This window comes from Neophocaena asiaeorientalis, unplaced genomic scaffold (genome assembly GCF_003031525.2).
Source record: "Neophocaena asiaeorientalis asiaeorientalis breed wild unplaced genomic scaffold, Neophocaena_asiaeorientalis_V1.1 scaffold240, whole genome shotgun sequence".
NCBI lineage: Eukaryota > Metazoa > Chordata > Mammalia > Artiodactyla > Phocoenidae > Neophocaena > Neophocaena asiaeorientalis.
The window spans coordinates 5,046,768-5,062,331 of NW_020185331.1; the positions used below are offsets into that span (position 1 = coordinate 5,046,768).

The following is a 15,564-nucleotide window of genomic DNA, read 5'->3' on the forward strand; positions in this document are numbered from 1 at the left end:
TTATTTGCTTGGGGCTGGGTATACAAGCAAGGAAAAAGTAGATTTGATTAGATAAGCACAGACTAGGGGTGAACGCAGGACACTGGGAGATGCACTGCATCTCCTCTTCTATAAATCGCAGGAGGTCTCCAGGAAACCTGAAGACAATAATCCCAGAAGCCCAGAGGGTGACCCCATTCCCTCCCCAGGGTTATTACTGGGTGTCAGGCTGGAGCAGTTCAGGAATTCAGGAAACTGTAAAGAAACCACAACAGCCTCAACAAACATCAACTACCTCCACAATACAACTCATTATAATTCATCTCCCTCCCACCCACAACTACAGACCTGAGGGAGGCAGGTAGGACTACGGGAGGGGCTCTTTGCTGCTCCTTCCCCAGCCTGACCCAGCCTCATCCCAGGCCTGGTTTTCCCAGCGTCTCGGGGAGGTGGGAAACTGACACCCCTATGTCTGGCACCAGAGACTGAGGACACCTCCATTCTCTGTTCACTGCTAGGTAGGTCAGGATTAAAGCAAACTGAAGCCAAAGTTATAGTCGGCAGTGCCAGGGGAAGCCTGGCCTGTCTCGGTAACTAGCAAGGCCACAATGGCTAAGCCAAACAGGTGGGAGTGGAAGTGTTGCCGGGAGAAAAAGATGGGAAGGTGGGCGTGGCGAAGGCCAACTGTAGTGCGAGGCTTCTGGTGGGGGAGCCTTATCCATTGAATGACCAATCAGAGAGCGGGCTGCGGCCCAGGGGTGGGACAGGGGCGTATCTTGGTCGAGATTGGATAATGGCCGGGCGCAGGGAGGGGGCCGCGAGCCTCCGAGGCCTGCTGCTTGGCAATTCCGCGTTATATACCGCAGTGGCGGCGGTGGTGGTGGAAGCCGGCTGGACTGCAGCGCACGTGCCTGGATCTGATGCTCTTCGGTTTGCCGCGTAGTACCTTGGGTTCTGGGTCTGGTCAGTCCTGCCCCAAGGTTCGCTCCATCCTCGGTCCCCTAACTCTCGTCCAGCTCCCTAAGCTCCCGACCTCAGCATCTGCAGAACGAAATGGTCACAGCCATGAATGTCTCAGATGAAGTAGAGCAGATGTTCCAGCCCTACAACTTCGAGCTGTTCCAGGACATAAGGCCCGTTTTGGAGGAGTACTGGTGAGACCTGGAGAAGGGGAAGAGCCGTGTCAGGGGCCCAACTCTGATGACTGCTATTTGGGGGGATTGGCGGAAGAGGGGGAGGGCGATACACAGAATACCCACAGTGATTTTGCTAAAGAGCAAAGGTATCGGGCTCCCCAGTACTGGCTTCACGTACCCGTTGTCCAAGGTGCAGGTAGTGTGGCACCTCAGAGAGGTTAGGTCTGGAAGAAAGGAAGGCAGAAATAAGAGGATGGGGTGAGGAATGCGGGAGGAGACAGAAACCAAGAGGAAAGAGTGTAGTGAGAACTGGTCTCTGAAGAATGGAGTTGATCTGAACTCCTACTTCGCACCCACCTTATAGATGACTCTCCATCCTTTGTGGCCGCATGTGTGCGCATGCGTGCATAGTGCTGGTACCTGGGGACAGCCTTCCCTTCACAGTTATCATCTTGTTCCTCAAATGCTCCATCATCCCTGCTGTGGAGAAGGAGACAAAATCTAGATACTCTTCCAAAATTTCCTCGGGCTTTGCCCAAGGGCTCCTCAGAGGTGTTTGTAGGTTGACTTTGTGCTCCAATTTGTCATGACCCAACCAGGCAGAAGCTGTTGCCACATTCTTCTTACACCACAGGCCTGGGTTGCTTCTAGGCATGGGTCAGCAGCTGTCACCCGCTCCCAACCCCATTGAGAGAGCAGTAATCACAGAAACCTTGGACATAGCCTGCCCTGTGCTAGGTACTTTGTATATATATTAACACTGTCAGGAGAGGAGTGGTATTCCCCTCTTACAAAATAAGGGGAATACTAATGCTCAGAAAACTAAGTAGTTTTTCCAGTGTCACACAGCTAGTAAATGGCAGAAGTAGGACTCCAACCCAGAGCACTCACCTGGGGATATGAGTGGGCATTCCTCTAACCAGCACCTACCCATAAGCCCATCCCCTCTCCCTTCTGCCTGCCAGGGCAACCTCATTCACCATAGCTCTGATCTACCTGCTGCTCATCTTTGTGGGGCAGAACTACATGAAGGCACGGAAGGGCTTCAACCTGCAGGGACCTCTCATCCTTTGGTCATTCTACCTTGCAATCTTCAGGTAAGACCCCCCCCCCACAACCCATCTTATAGACCCTAGACCCACATTCTATCCCTAAAAACTTTCTAGAAACCTCAATTGTATCTCTCTTCCTATCCCATTCTCTCAGCTCTAACTCTCTCCTCAGGTTCCACCCTCCTCCCATATTCCCCTGTTTTCCTTCTCCAGTCCCCGAACTGGCCGTCTCTCCTCTCTCTCACAAGTCCTCTTGTGCTCATGGAGTCTTGGTACTTCCAACATTTTCCCCAGCCTCTAATACTCTCTGCATCTAATACCCTATCCCAAGACCTCCCAATAACTTCCCCAGCCCCTTCTTCCCATATTCCGCCCCCCCCAAACTCCTTCGATCACCCCCCATCCTGCCACCCATCTCCTCCCATCCCATGAGCCCTATTCCCTAATTCAACTTTCAGTCCCAACCTCCAGCACTCCCTGGTCCTTCCCTAGCCTTCATGTCTTCTAGATTACTGGTTGGCTCTACCAGGTTGGCCACAGGATCTCAGAAGCTGTGACCCATCCCCTGTGGAGCGGGGGGAGGTGGTGGAATTTGACCAGGCGAAGCATGGATTGATGCCTGGGAATGACCCTTAAACCCTTTTCCTCTGTCCCATTTCAGTATCCTTGGGGCAATGAGGACATGGGGCTATACGGGGACTGTGCTACTTAGGGGAGCCTAAAGAAAACTGTATGCTTCTTCATCTTCACCGATAATCCCATAATCAAATTCTGATCCTGCCCCTTTGTTCTCAGCAAGATCATTGAACTTGGTGAGTGGCAAGGCTTCATCTCTCTGGTGTCCAGTCAACTGCACCCCTCCTCAGGGCCCCCCCGCCTTACCCATCACATTGGAAAGTCCCTTCCCCACCCCTGGGTCCTAACAACACCTCTCACCCAAGCCCCTCCTTAGATTCTCTGCCACAAAAACCCCTCTCCCTGCCCTGACAAGTCCCCATATGCCCCCATGTCCAGTGCGGAGGGTGGTCCCAACACTGGGTGGTATGCCAGCTATGACTCCCCATCTCCCAGGAGACACGGCCTTCATCATCCTGTATAAATGGCCACTCATCTTTGTGCACTGGTACCACCACAGCACAGAGCTAGTGTACAAGAGCTTTGGATACAAGAACAAGGTGGCTGCAGGCGGCTGGTTCTTGACCATGAACTACGGTGTACATGCCATCATGTACACCTACTATACTCTGAAGACTGCCAAAGTAAAGCCCCCCAGGTGGTTTCCCATGCTCATCACCAGCCTGCAAATCCTGCAGATGTTTATGGGAGCTACTGTCGGTATCCTGACTTACATCTGGAGACAGGAACAGGGATGCCATACAACAAAGGAACACCTCTTCTGGTCCTTCATCTTGTATACAACCTATTTCCTCCTCTTTGTCCAGTTCTTCCACCAAAACTATGTAATTACCAAGGTCAAGGCCAAGACCAAGAGCCAGTGAAGGGTTGGAGAAAAGAAGGAGCCCCGAGCTCTCTCCTCCCCAGGGCATTGAGGGGCTGAGCTTAGGTTTGGGAAAATAATTAGGATGCCTTTTCTGCATGGTTTCCCCACGGGATGTGTACCCCAAGGTGGCAGGAGGTTATGACAGTCAAAAAGTGTCACCCCTGGGGTGGGGGTGTGATCTAGTACTTTGCTGTTTCTGTTTTTAATGTGAAGGCCAAACAGTCCCTGGGATGGAGTGGGACTGAAGAGGCTCCCCAGAGCTGAGTGATCTATATTTCCAGAAATCTTTCTTCTTCTTGCTCTATTTTTTAAATTAAAGATTTCAACAAGGTTTTTGGGGTTTGGGGATTTTGAGGATGAAGGGGACTGCTGTGATGGAGGAGGGCTGCTGGCAGTGGGTGAGAAGCTTAAGAGGGTGTGGTGTGTGGAAGGATGAGTCACACACAGACACTCAATAAGAATACTAGGCCTGGTAGGCACTTAATAAATGTCTGTTACAGACCAGAAGTTTATTGCTGTTAGAGGCCCAAGCCCCTCATAGGAACAGTGAGAAACAGCTGCAGAAAGCTGGAGTAACTTTTTCTAAAGTCATAGGCTTCCTAAACTGCAGAATTGACATCTTTAAGTAAGCATTCGAGATCAGACCTTCCAGTTATCCTCCATGAGACCACGAGGTGGCGCTGCAGTACCAGCTTTGTCCAAGCCATACACACCTACACACGCACGCACGCATGCGTGCGCCGCTCAGCTCCAGGAATCCCCAGGCTTCCCCGTCTTGGTGATGGTGGCCTGGGGAGGACTGAAGCCCTAGAAGCCTGGACCCCTATCTGTTTCCTGTACACCCAGCTCTCCTTTAGACATGGGGAAGGATAAGGGGAGAAGGCTCAACCGCAACTCTGAATCATCAGGCCTTTGACAGTCCGCGCACGTTTATTTCATTTATCTTTGAAAACCGGGGAAGGGGTGTCTGGAGAAGGCGGGGTGGACCAAGGGTGAGTTGGCCCCCCGGGGAACTGGTCCCTGTTCCTGGCCTCAGTTCCAGGGGCGCGGACTAAGGGCCCAGTCCACCTCTCAGGCCTGGGAGGGGGAAAGCTCTCTCCTGAGCCGGCCGCCTCCCCAAGCCCGACTGCCCCAGCACCCCTCTCAGACCCCGGGGCGGGGGCAAGCCAGGCAAGACGACCCCAGTCCGTAGAGGCCGTAAATTATCGCCCCCGCCCTCAGGGATGATCGACGGGCGGGGCCATTCACACAGGCCGTTCCACTGCGTATTGGCACGGACTGAGGTTGGCGGCCGGGGGCGGCCCGGGCACGGCGGGGTAGCTGAAAGTGGCGTGCTGTTTGGCCTTGAGCCTCAGGCTGGCCAGACTCGAGTTACACGGGTCCCGATATACGTAGGGGGAGGAGGCGGCTGCGGCTGCGGCTGCGGCGGCCGAGGCGTAAGGGCAGGATACTGCCCCGGAGGACACTGCGGCCGGAGCCAGCCCGGGGGGCCCCCCACCTAGGCCCTGCAGGGCCCCGGGCCCTGGCACAGTGCCCGGGGCAGTCGCGGCCGAGGGGACCATGGAGGCGGCGATGGAGCTGGGTGGCGAGAAAACAGGCTGTGAAGCCAGAGGCCCCACGTTGACCGAGTTGAAGGCGAACGGGAAGGTCTTGGCTGAGAGCGGCGGTCCCAGCGCCTTGGGTGGCCAATTGCCGTACGAGTAGCCGGGGTACACCTCCTCGTAGGGCGGCACCAGCCCCCCGAGCGGCGCCGCGAAGCCGCCCTTGCACAGCTCCGCCTGCTGACTGCGCTCGCGCTTTCGCCACTTGGCGCGCCGGTTCTTGAACCACACCTGTGGGCGTGGGAGAAAGGCTGTCAGGGCCCGGCCCTCGCAGTTGGCTGGTGGGTGGGTCGACCAGGCAGGGGACCAAGCGGGGTCCGGGGCCGGGCGGAGCATAAGCGAGAGGAGGTGGTGGAGCATAACCACCCCAGAAACGGGAATGGGGTGGTGGAGCAGCCGGTCGGGGTGAGGGAAGAGCTCACGGAGTCAGCGGGCTGAGAAAGAAACAGTCTGCTGCAGAACTGAGTCGGAGGCGACAGGGCTGCGGGGGTGGGCAGCAGGATCGGGTCTAGGAGAGGTGAAGAGGAGAACCAGAGACAGTGCCAGGGGAGAGGGAGCGCGCCGTCTGGAGTGAAAGGGTGCAGGAAGAGCAGAGATTGGAGCCTGGCGGAAAGAAGGCCGTGCGGGCAGGGGCCGGGGCCGGGGGACGTCGGGTGTTGGGTCCGAGGATGGGGCAGGCAGGGCAGAACTACAGGATGCTGGTTCCGAAGCTACTTGCTGAGCGGCCCGCGAGAGGGAGGCCCGGGATGGAGTGAGGGTGGCGGCTCTGGGGGTGGGGGGCGGCGTACCCGCACGCGGGCCTCGGTGAGGTTGGTCCACACGGCGATCTCTTCCCGCGTACTCATGTCGGGGTAGCGGTTCCTCTGGAAGGTCGCCTCCAGTTCCTGCAGCTGCTGGCTGGTGAAGTGCGTGCGCTGCCGCCTCTGCTTCTTCTTCAGCGAGCTGTCTTCGGGGGAGCCGCCGGGCAGCGAAACCGAGGCCTTCTCCGAGTCTAGGGGCCGGGGTGGGGTCGGTCACAGCGCGTTCTTGCCTGTGCGGATTCCCGGGCGCGGGGACTTCCTCGGCGGGGCCCCTCACTCCCACCTGGGCTTGCACTCCCGGGTCCCACCCTCGTTAGGGATGGAGCTGTTATTTCCCCCACCCCCAGAAGGTGGCGCGCTCACCGCTGTGCTCTTGGCCCTTGCAGCCGTGTTCCGGGATTGGGGGGTGGGGGGTGCCCGCATCTGACAGCGAGAGGGCGGGGCTCCGGGCCTCTGCCTCGCTGAGCAGGCCGAACTCCATGGGGGGAGGACTCTGGAGGGAAGCGAAGACACAGACCTGGTTAATGGGAAGAAAATCTCCGGGTTATCCGGTTCCCAGTAGTGTTTCCCCACTAGTTCTCTGCCCCTTTTCTCTGCCACCGACATAAAGCTACCCCTGTGTAGGGTGCCCTAGGATAGAATGGTGAAACAACAGCCTAAGGCGGGGAGAGGTGTATACTCAAGAGATTTTATACACAGTTATACACACTAGACTGATTTCTTCAGTGTTGGGTGCCTAGAACCCTGCCTGGTGCACTGTTGGTGTTCAACAGATATTTATTGAATTAATGAAAACCACACTGTTGCACACCACATACCATACACCACATACTCAAAAATTAAATTCCCTCTCACACGAGTGCCCAATATCCCCTTAAACTCAAACATGCCTCTCAGCCAGTCACACCTGAGACGCAGTCTGAACCTGTGTTATTCACTCTCCAGTGGGACAGATTTGATTTTGAACCAGGCCTGATATGTCTCCCATAAGGAGAATCACTGCTATCATTTATGAGTACTTACTATGTGTCTTCACCTCATTATCTCTCCCCTCACAAGAATGCATCAATATTAGGTATGATCACCCTTTTTCAGGTGAGGAAACTGAGACTTGAAGTAATGATTAAGGTTAAAGAGCTTGTAAGCAGTGGAGCTGGGATCTGAACCAGGTCTGGGAGATTCCTAAACTGCTTCTCTTTGTTTGCTTTTTCAGACTGTGTTCTTTGGGGCCCTCCTCACAAACCCCCTCGGGGACTGGAACTTAGGGCTAACCTCAGGGATAGAGATCTAGCCTGATCTTACTCGGGTCTACTTCAACTAGGGCAGCCCTGCTTTTGTCTGTTTTGTTTATGCTTTCTGGAGAGATTTCATTTGAAGAAAGTCTTCCTTGATCAAAAACAAGTTTGAAAATCACTCTCTGCTTCTATACCTGCCCAGACACACACTGCACCCTACCAGTCACCACTGTCACGCACAGCTTCTTGCTGGCCCACCCCAGGCTGTGGATGTGGGCTTCTTAAAACCCCCTTCCTACCCTTACTCCCTATGCCAAACCTTACCTGACATTGCCCAGGAGCCTGCCTGGGTCCCCCTCCAAGTCTCCCCTGCAGGGTCCCCTTTCCTTCTGGCTCTCCCAGGCCCCCTCTGGTGGGGGGAAGGGAAAAGGGCACTAGTGGGGCTCAAGACTCCAGATGCCTTTTGGTCAGAGGAGAACCAAAGGAGGCTGGGGACAGAGAAACAGGGATGAAAAGCTGGGTAGGAGGGGTCCATCTGCCTCCCCATTAACAGGGACTTAATGCAGGCTGTGCAAGGTGGCATTAATGTGGAGGATTAGCCTAGATTGAGACGTGTGTCACTTGGCTGCTCTGAATTTATTAGGAGCCTTTCTCAGGGAGGCGCAGATGGGCAGCGGCCTGTATTTGCACATGGTAATGCCCCCTTCAACCAGCTCAGAGATGACAGCTGTCCCCCCACCTCTCCACCTCTCAAGCTAGATTGGGGATGGGTCAGAGGTCAAGGCAGGAGGTTGAGAAACAGTCCCTGTTCTTTCCACAGGCAGAGGGGACTAGACCTTGGACCCTCTCCTAGGGTTGGAGAAGCAGGGCTGAATGGAACCCCGGGAAGGAAGGAGAGAAGTCAGGCCAGGGATGGGGCTGCTCTGCTTCCCTCCCCTTCCAGATATGAGGACTGGAGCCAGAGGCTTAGGGCTGGCCCAATGATGCTCCAATAGAAGGGAGAGGCCATTGGGAGGGACCTGGAGCAGCCTTGACTAGTAGCTCTTCCCAAGTAGCTGGGGAGGCTTAGAACTGAGAGCTGGAAAAAGGGGTGCTCTGAAGTCTCTTCATACCCAAGATGACCTCAAAATTGCAAACCATGCCTCTGACCTCTCCAGAGGCCCACAGGAGCAAGGCAGAGCCGGGAAAATAGGGACAGTTGGGTTTCCCTGTAGGGAAAGCTGAATCCCACCATTGCCGTTCATCCTTCCAGTCTGCTTTGCCTCCAGACTTCCCATTTTCCAAACTCCCGTTCCCCCAGCATTCCATACCTGTGTCTTGGTTTCACCCTTTATTTCAGCAGAGGGAGGCAGGGTGAGGAGAGATAAGGGCCAGAATAAAAGACGAGGCTGAGAAAGCAGAGTTCAGGCTGTGTGTTCCCAGAGACAGACAGACACACATGCGGACACACACGGGCCCCCACTCAGACAAAATAAGCACTAGGACTTGGAGCTAGAGGCCTACAAACACACACTCTCCCACACGCGCTCCCACATTCAGGCAGACGGACACACCGTCACACAGTCTCCTCTCTCTGTGACAGGGACAGCTGCCTCGGCTGTTTTGGAGCTAGCCATTATCCTCCCCCTTCCCCTTCCTGGCCCCTTTGAACCTCAGCTCTCAGTCCCAGGAACTAAGGACTCTGTGGGGGAGGAGGAAGCCAAAGGAGCCACGGGAGGGAGTGGTCTACACTCAGTGGCTGCTGGAGAGAGCCTGTTTGGCTGAGTGGGGAGAAGGTATGAGAATGCTGGAAAAAGAGGATTGGGTAGCAGTGGGGGTCAGAAACTGACGAGGCCCCTCCTGGGAAAGTAATTTGGTATACCCCAAAGAAACTAGGATTGGAGTCAAAAGATCTGGGTTCACGTCCTGGCTCCCCAACTTACTAGCTGTGTGTCCTTGGCAAATTACCTATCTAGGCATATTTTTTCATCTGTAAAAGTGAGATTATGATCCCTTCCCTATCTACCTTCAGTATTGTTACAAGGTTAAAATAAAACATAACATTTAAAAATGGGTAGGGGGCTTCCCTGGTGGTGCAGTGGTTAAGAATCCACCTGCCAATGCAGGGGACACGGGTTCGAGCCCTGGTCCGGGAAGATCCCACGTGCCGGGGAGCAACTAAGCCCATGCGCCACAACTACTGAGGCCACGTGCCACAACTACTGAAGCCTGTGCGCCTCGAGCCCGTGCTCTGCAACAAGACAAGCCACCACAATGAGAAGCCCATGCACCGCAGCGAAGACCCAACACAGCCATAAATAAATAAATAAATAAAGTTATTTTAAAAAATGGGTAGGGGTCAAACTCTATCCAAGTTGTTGTACTTGTTGTTTTCCCCCTCATTCATTGAAATGTTGTTTGTTTGGCACCTTCTGTGAGCTGGGCGTTGAGTAAGGCACTCAGGATAGAGTGGTAAATAAGATCTCATTCTTGTCTCTGCCATTGCTTGAGTGGTTCACCTCCCTAGATCCTGTGTCTCCCAGTGAAAAGTTGCTCTGAATAAAGGGAAGCATGCTGCATTTTAGAGAGGGATGCAAGTGTGTGTCGTGAGCACCCTGTCCTAAACATAAAGGAGGGTCCAGTCAATAAGGAAACAGCCAAATGGGCAGAGTAGCCCAAGCTGGGAGCCACTTTGGGCACCAGTGACTGGTGGTAGAGGAAAGAATAAAGGCTTCAGGCTCTTGGCTGGGTTAGTCATAGCAGAAAGAGGGGGTGTGGCTGAGAAGGGCCCTGCCTGTGGAGCTGAAAAAGCAGGAACACTAATAGCAGGCAGGCAGCAGAGAGAGCGGGTGGGGGCAGAGGCCTCTAGCAGACTCGTGTCCGGTGGGCTAGTCAGGCAGAGGCTGGGGGCGCCAAGCTGTTGTCTGAGCTGGAGACAGGCTGGCTGAGGATTAAGCTCCCCCAAACTGCTGGAGGTCGGGAAGCTGGGGAGTTGGGACTGCGGCCAGGGACTTCTCCTCACTCAGTAGACGGGGACAGGCAGTAGGTCTGGAAGCCACACGTTTGGTTGATGCTGGTAGGAAATACCAGGAAGGGCCAAAGAGAGTCAAGAGATAACAGTGGTGCTGAGTCCAGCTCTTGGGGGGGCCTCCTGCCCCACCCCAGCCTTTCCAACACACCCTGCAGGGGGTGCATGGCCCAGGCCCCACTGGTGTCAGGGTGGCAATCCCAGCCCTAGGGAGAATAGAAGGCCTGCAGGTGACCTCTGACTCTGAAGTACAGCATGGAATTACAGGAAGCTGTCATGGACTGCAGCAAGAACAAAATATCCAAGATAATTAAGGAGGAGATCAGAGAATGTCACAGACCAGCGAGGCCATAGTGGGGAGGCCATGGTTTCCAAGGGACACAACTCATGGCAAGAAGGCAACTGCCATGTGCGCCCACTTTTGTCCTGAAGCCAAAGGGGTAGACCAGGGTCACAGCCAAAGAGCCCCCAAGTAGTTGCAATAATAATACCCAAGGCAGGAGGCACACCCTGGAACTGAAATGGGAGAAAACCTTTTCTTGCATGGGCTGAATGAAAAAGAAGATAAGAGGGGATGGAGTTGTGATGCTGTGGCTCAGCTCAGCAAGCAGCAAGTTGGCGAACAGGTGTAAACCAGGGCCCTAAACTAGGACAGAACCATCCTATAAACCTAAAACTAAAGTGAGGCCCTTAAGTGCACACAGCCTCATGTTCATTAGGGATGCCGAGCACCCACACTGTCTGGTCTGCTGAGCTGCAGTCAGCAAATGAGGGCAAATGAAGAGAGCTGTAGACAAGGCTCACAGCTCACAGCCAAGAGGAAACCCTAAGACTCGGGTAGAGGCAACAATGATTTGATGCACTTAATTTATCAAGGGGTAAATCAGGGATCAGAGAAATGGGCCTCTACACCCTTTCCCCCCTTCCCTCCTTCTTTCCTTCAACAAGCATTAGGTGCTAAGACAGACACCCAAGAATGGTAAGGCACAGACCCTAACTTCTAGGAGCCTACAGTCTAGGGAGGCAAACAGAGCACAGGATGGAATGGTGGTCTGCATGGGCCTGATTCTCAGATCATGGAAGATCAGAAAGACGGTAGCACATGTAAGGTGGTATCAAGTTTTGGGGCTCAGAGAACGTAGCACCTGGCTGATCTGGAAATTAGGGAGGCAGAGAAGGGGGCAGAGGCTTCTAAATAACAGAGCAGTAGGTTCAGAGGGTAGCAGGGAGCCTAGCTCGGCCAGGGTCTCAGTGTGGGCAATGGGAGATCATCAGAGAATAATGGTCAGTCTGAGAGGGTGTCCAATGAGGGGCAAGAGGTGGGGGTCCAGGCTTGATACAGTGTAGGCTAGAGCAACTCCAGCTTTTCCACCAAAACAACCCTAAGACTAAGTAAGAGAGAAGATAGTACAGGACACTAGGGGCACAACCTGAAACAGCGGCCGCCAGTATGAAATTTCTTTGAGATCTTCAGCCTTATGTTAAAAATCAAAGCAAATTTTGCATTCCATTCCATACTTATGTTTGTTTTAATATAAAAAAAATGTTTTCTATCCAAGAGACAGCTTCAAGTGACATCACCACACCAGGAAGATGGGGTTGGCTTAGCCTGCAGTGTCATGCCACTCCCACTCCTATACTGCCCTCTCCCACCTCACCCCCCACTGAGAAGCATTGCTCCCAGCAGTGGGAGTCACTGGAGGCTTGTAGGCGAGGGAGTGACATCAAAGCAGTGTCTTTGGGATCTTTATTTGGCAGTGGTGAGCAGAATGGATTGGGCAGGGGAGAGGTAAGAAAGGGGAAACTATGAGAGGTGAAAAGAAGGCCCCAGGGAAGCAAGAGGAGTGGAGAGAGTTCTGAAAGCAGCTTTCTCACCCCACTGCCTTTTCTTTTCTTTCCCTATCACTCTTATCATGGGTCCCTGTCAGTGACTAGGGACTAGACACTCTAGATAGTCCCAAAGCTCAGGACCTAGTGGACCCTTCAGGTTAGCTGCCATCTCCCTCCCTCACACTCTAGGAAGCATCATTTAGAGTAAATGGAAAAGAAAAGATTTGGGTGGTGTCTTTCTCTTGTGCTCATCCCCAACTCAGCTCCAGCTTGCCTCCTCTGCCCTCCCTTCCTGGACCTGGGTTCTGGGTCCATATTCACATCCTTGAGCAGGAGGCAGGCAGGGATCAGATCAGGATATTTGGTCTGGTAGAGGATCTAAGCATTTGGGGAGCTCCCTGGAACTCTTCTTGGGGAGGGATAGTGGCTGGCATCTGAAGCCTAGGATAGGGTGTCTCATCTGTCATTGAGAATCTTCCCATGACTGGATCACAGATGCTAGCAGGCTGATATAAGGCTTGAGACACCATCCTTCGAAATGAAGATTCTGTGCTTACAGGGGACCTACAGTTTGGGCATAATAATAGCAATAATGTTTCTTATTTCTGTGGTGTTTCTCCATTTGCAAAGGGCTTTCAAATATATGATTTCGTTTAACTCTTAAAACCACTTTGAATGGCAGGAATGACCATCCCTATTTCACCTCTAAGAAGACGAATTTGTCCACGGTTACACAGATTGAAGAGATTCTAATCCAGTTCTCCCAAGACCAGGGACTGAGCTCTTTCCACTCCTCGCCCCCTCCGCTCCAGCAACCATTTGTAGCTCTGACATGCATTGATCCTTCCAAGCCCTTAAGGATTCCTTTTCTACTTCCTGCCTCTATCACCTCTCTGGAAAAGAGCTCTGGAAGTTTGCTGCCCACAGTGTGCCAAGGAACATTTTCCTATTCATCCTGTGCTTGCATCATTCCAGTTCTAAGAGGTCCCCTCATCTCTGGTTTCAGGATTTGGGGAGCAAACAAATCTGCTTATCTAGGCCTTTCCTTATTTTGTGAATTTCCATCCTATCTCACTTTCCAGAGGCCTAAACCTTCAAGTTTGCTCTCTCCAGCAGCCTCTGGCTCCCCCTTTTGCCACCATTCTCTGATCCTTCTCTAGGTCCATGACATTCTCCCTAAGAGCCAGTGACCAGGCATGCACTCAGCTAAATGGATTTATGCAGGGGCAGGAGGTCTGCCTTTTGCTTCTAGTCATCTTTATTATAATGCCATTGCTTTTTGGCCTTTTTGGCAAAAGTAGAACTTAGGGCTACAGTCTTCAGGTAATGCCTTCCCTATTCCTTTCCTGACTCAGCCTTTCATTTCACCCATAATTTCAGTGGTTTTCAAAGACAATGGGAGCACAAGCCCCTTGAAAAGGGTATCAGAATGTGATGGGGGTAACTGGGATATGACTCTATATTTATCAAAAAGGGGAGAGGGACAAAAGAGTTTGGAAAACAATGTTCTAGCTGGTGATAAGTGAATTTAAAAGTAAGGAGTGGAGGTGGGAGTGTGGGGAGGACGTATTATATGTCATTCATGGTTGGAGGGTAAGAAAGGTTGAAACCCACTTGTTTAGATTACTCATTGCTAAACATATTACCCTGCACTTGTCCCCATGAAACTCAGTCGCCAAATGGGCTGTTTTGCTTACTTACATAGACTGGGAGAGTTCTCTCTACTCTGTTCCCTTCAGCTTAACTGGGCTCTGGTTAAAGAGCTGGAGTCAGGATGGGCGGTCATTGTACGGGTCCAAAGAAATCAGGGCCCTCTCCCAGCTGTAGGAAAAGCAAACAGGGTAGTTGGGTAGGGCTGAGACATCCTTCCCAACCAGAGATGGAGGGCAATAAAGTCCCATGTTGGATCCCAGTGTCTGGATTCTGTGTCTCCTTCCTACCTCCTCTCAGCCACCAGAGTGGTGTGGGGATTGGTGGGACTGAGGAAGCAAAAAGGGAAACAAGACCACAGGGTTTGCTTTGCTAAAGGGCTGCAGTTTTCTCTTTGGGCCTGGGCTCCTGCCCACTGTGGGAAAGGAGACTTTAGCCTGCTGACACCCAGGCAGAGTCTGGGGGGTACCTGGTCAGCTGTATTGGAATTAGGGGTTGACTCTGAGTTTGTGAGGGAACTGAAGCTGTCAGGGGCTTGTGCTAGGCTCTTCTTTGCCCTCTCATTGCCCTTTGTGGTTCATTCCTTCCTTTCCTGGTCTTGGTTCCCACTAGCAGTCCCACCATTGGCTCTCTCTCCACAAATTTGGATTCTGGAAGTCCAGGGTGATGCTCAGATCGCATCTAGTCTGGGTTAGAGAGGGAATGTCTCCCGGGCCACTCCAACCCAAGGCCAGGCTTCAGCCTTTACTCTCACTCCCTGCCCCATGTCCCGCAGCCCCTAGGAGCAGAGACAAGTTTGAAAAGTGTGAGCTGCGATTCTAGGCAACCCACCACAGCAAACACCACCGTACACGCAGCAGCTGGGCAGGCGCTGCGGGGTAAATGGACATGCCACTCGGCCAGGGACATTCTGTCCACCACTGCCCGACACAGCGCCTGCTCCGGAGAGACCAACCTCGCTGCGCTGGACATTCTGTCAGCCCTGAGCCCCGCGCGCCGCGGACATTCCGTCCAATTCCGTGGCTGCCCCAGGTCGGGACCCATCGGGGCCCTGACACCCCAGGCAGACACACCAGACCCGCCGCCTGGTCACTCGGACTACCCAACCTCGGCCTTGCAGCCCACACAGCGGCCATCTGACCCGGTCGCTGTCGGGTTCTCACAACACGGTTCCTATCCCAATTGCAAAGCAGCTGGGAAGAGAAGCTTGTGCGACTAACGCACCCCTGCTCCCGGTCCCTGGAGTCTGAGACCCAGCCGAGGGGTGTTGGGCACTGCCAACTGCCGCCTTGCTGGGCGCCCGCCGCCAGCTGCCCCCACTGGCCAGGGCCTCGCCAACCCCTTTGGCTCCTTGGCTGTCGGCCCCGCGCCCCCGGATTCCGGGGCGCTTTCTGGTAATGGTTTCCCGACTCTACTCCCTGCTTCCCGGAGCCCCTGTCCTGACCTCATGTCTCCGACTTCTCTTCGGATCCCTCGAGTCTTCCCCTTCTCTGTCCCCCGAGTCCTGGCGCTAAGTTTCCCTTTTTCTAAGTCCTGGCCCCAGGTCTGCAGTCCGCCCTCCCTGTCTCGACCCGTTCCCCAGGCACCGTTCTCCAGTTCAGCAGCTCTAGGTCCCGTTTTAGGGATCCCGAAGTCTGGCCATGGCCCCTCGGCCCCGTGAGCCCCTGTCCCCCGCATGGTCAAGCACTCACAGTGAGTCCCGCAGCAGGCAGACTCCCGGCAGCGGCGGCGGCGGCCGCAGTCTGGAGGGCAAGCAGGGGCCAGAGGCCGGGC

At 53.9% G+C, this 15,564-nt stretch overlaps 2 protein-coding genes across 2 annotated transcripts; one reads left to right on the forward strand and one right to left on the reverse strand.

The window, feature by feature from the left end:
* Positions 1 to 1,032: 1,032 nt before the first annotated feature.
* ELOVL3 (ELOVL fatty acid elongase 3) lies at positions 1,033 to 3,666 on the forward strand. The gene is given in 5 exon segments (XM_024735113.1): positions 1,033 to 1,133; positions 2,081 to 2,212; positions 2,829 to 2,875; positions 2,878 to 2,979; positions 3,239 to 3,666. Coding segments are annotated over 5 exon segments (810 nt in total).
* Positions 3,667 to 4,597: 931 nt separating this feature from the next.
* Positions 4,598 to 15,535, reverse strand: PITX3 (paired like homeodomain 3). The gene is made up of 5 exons (XM_024735034.1): positions 15,483 to 15,535; positions 13,843 to 13,962; positions 6,433 to 6,562; positions 6,058 to 6,260; positions 4,598 to 5,500 (listed from the first exon to the last, which is right to left on the reverse strand). Exons 3-5 carry the CDS (start codon positions 6,548 to 6,550, stop codon positions 4,913 to 4,915), a joined length of 909 nt encoding a protein of 302 aa, XP_024590802.1. The 5' UTR covers positions 6,551 to 6,562; positions 13,843 to 13,962; positions 15,483 to 15,535; the 3' UTR covers positions 4,598 to 4,912.
* Positions 15,536 to 15,564: the final 29 nt, after the last annotated feature.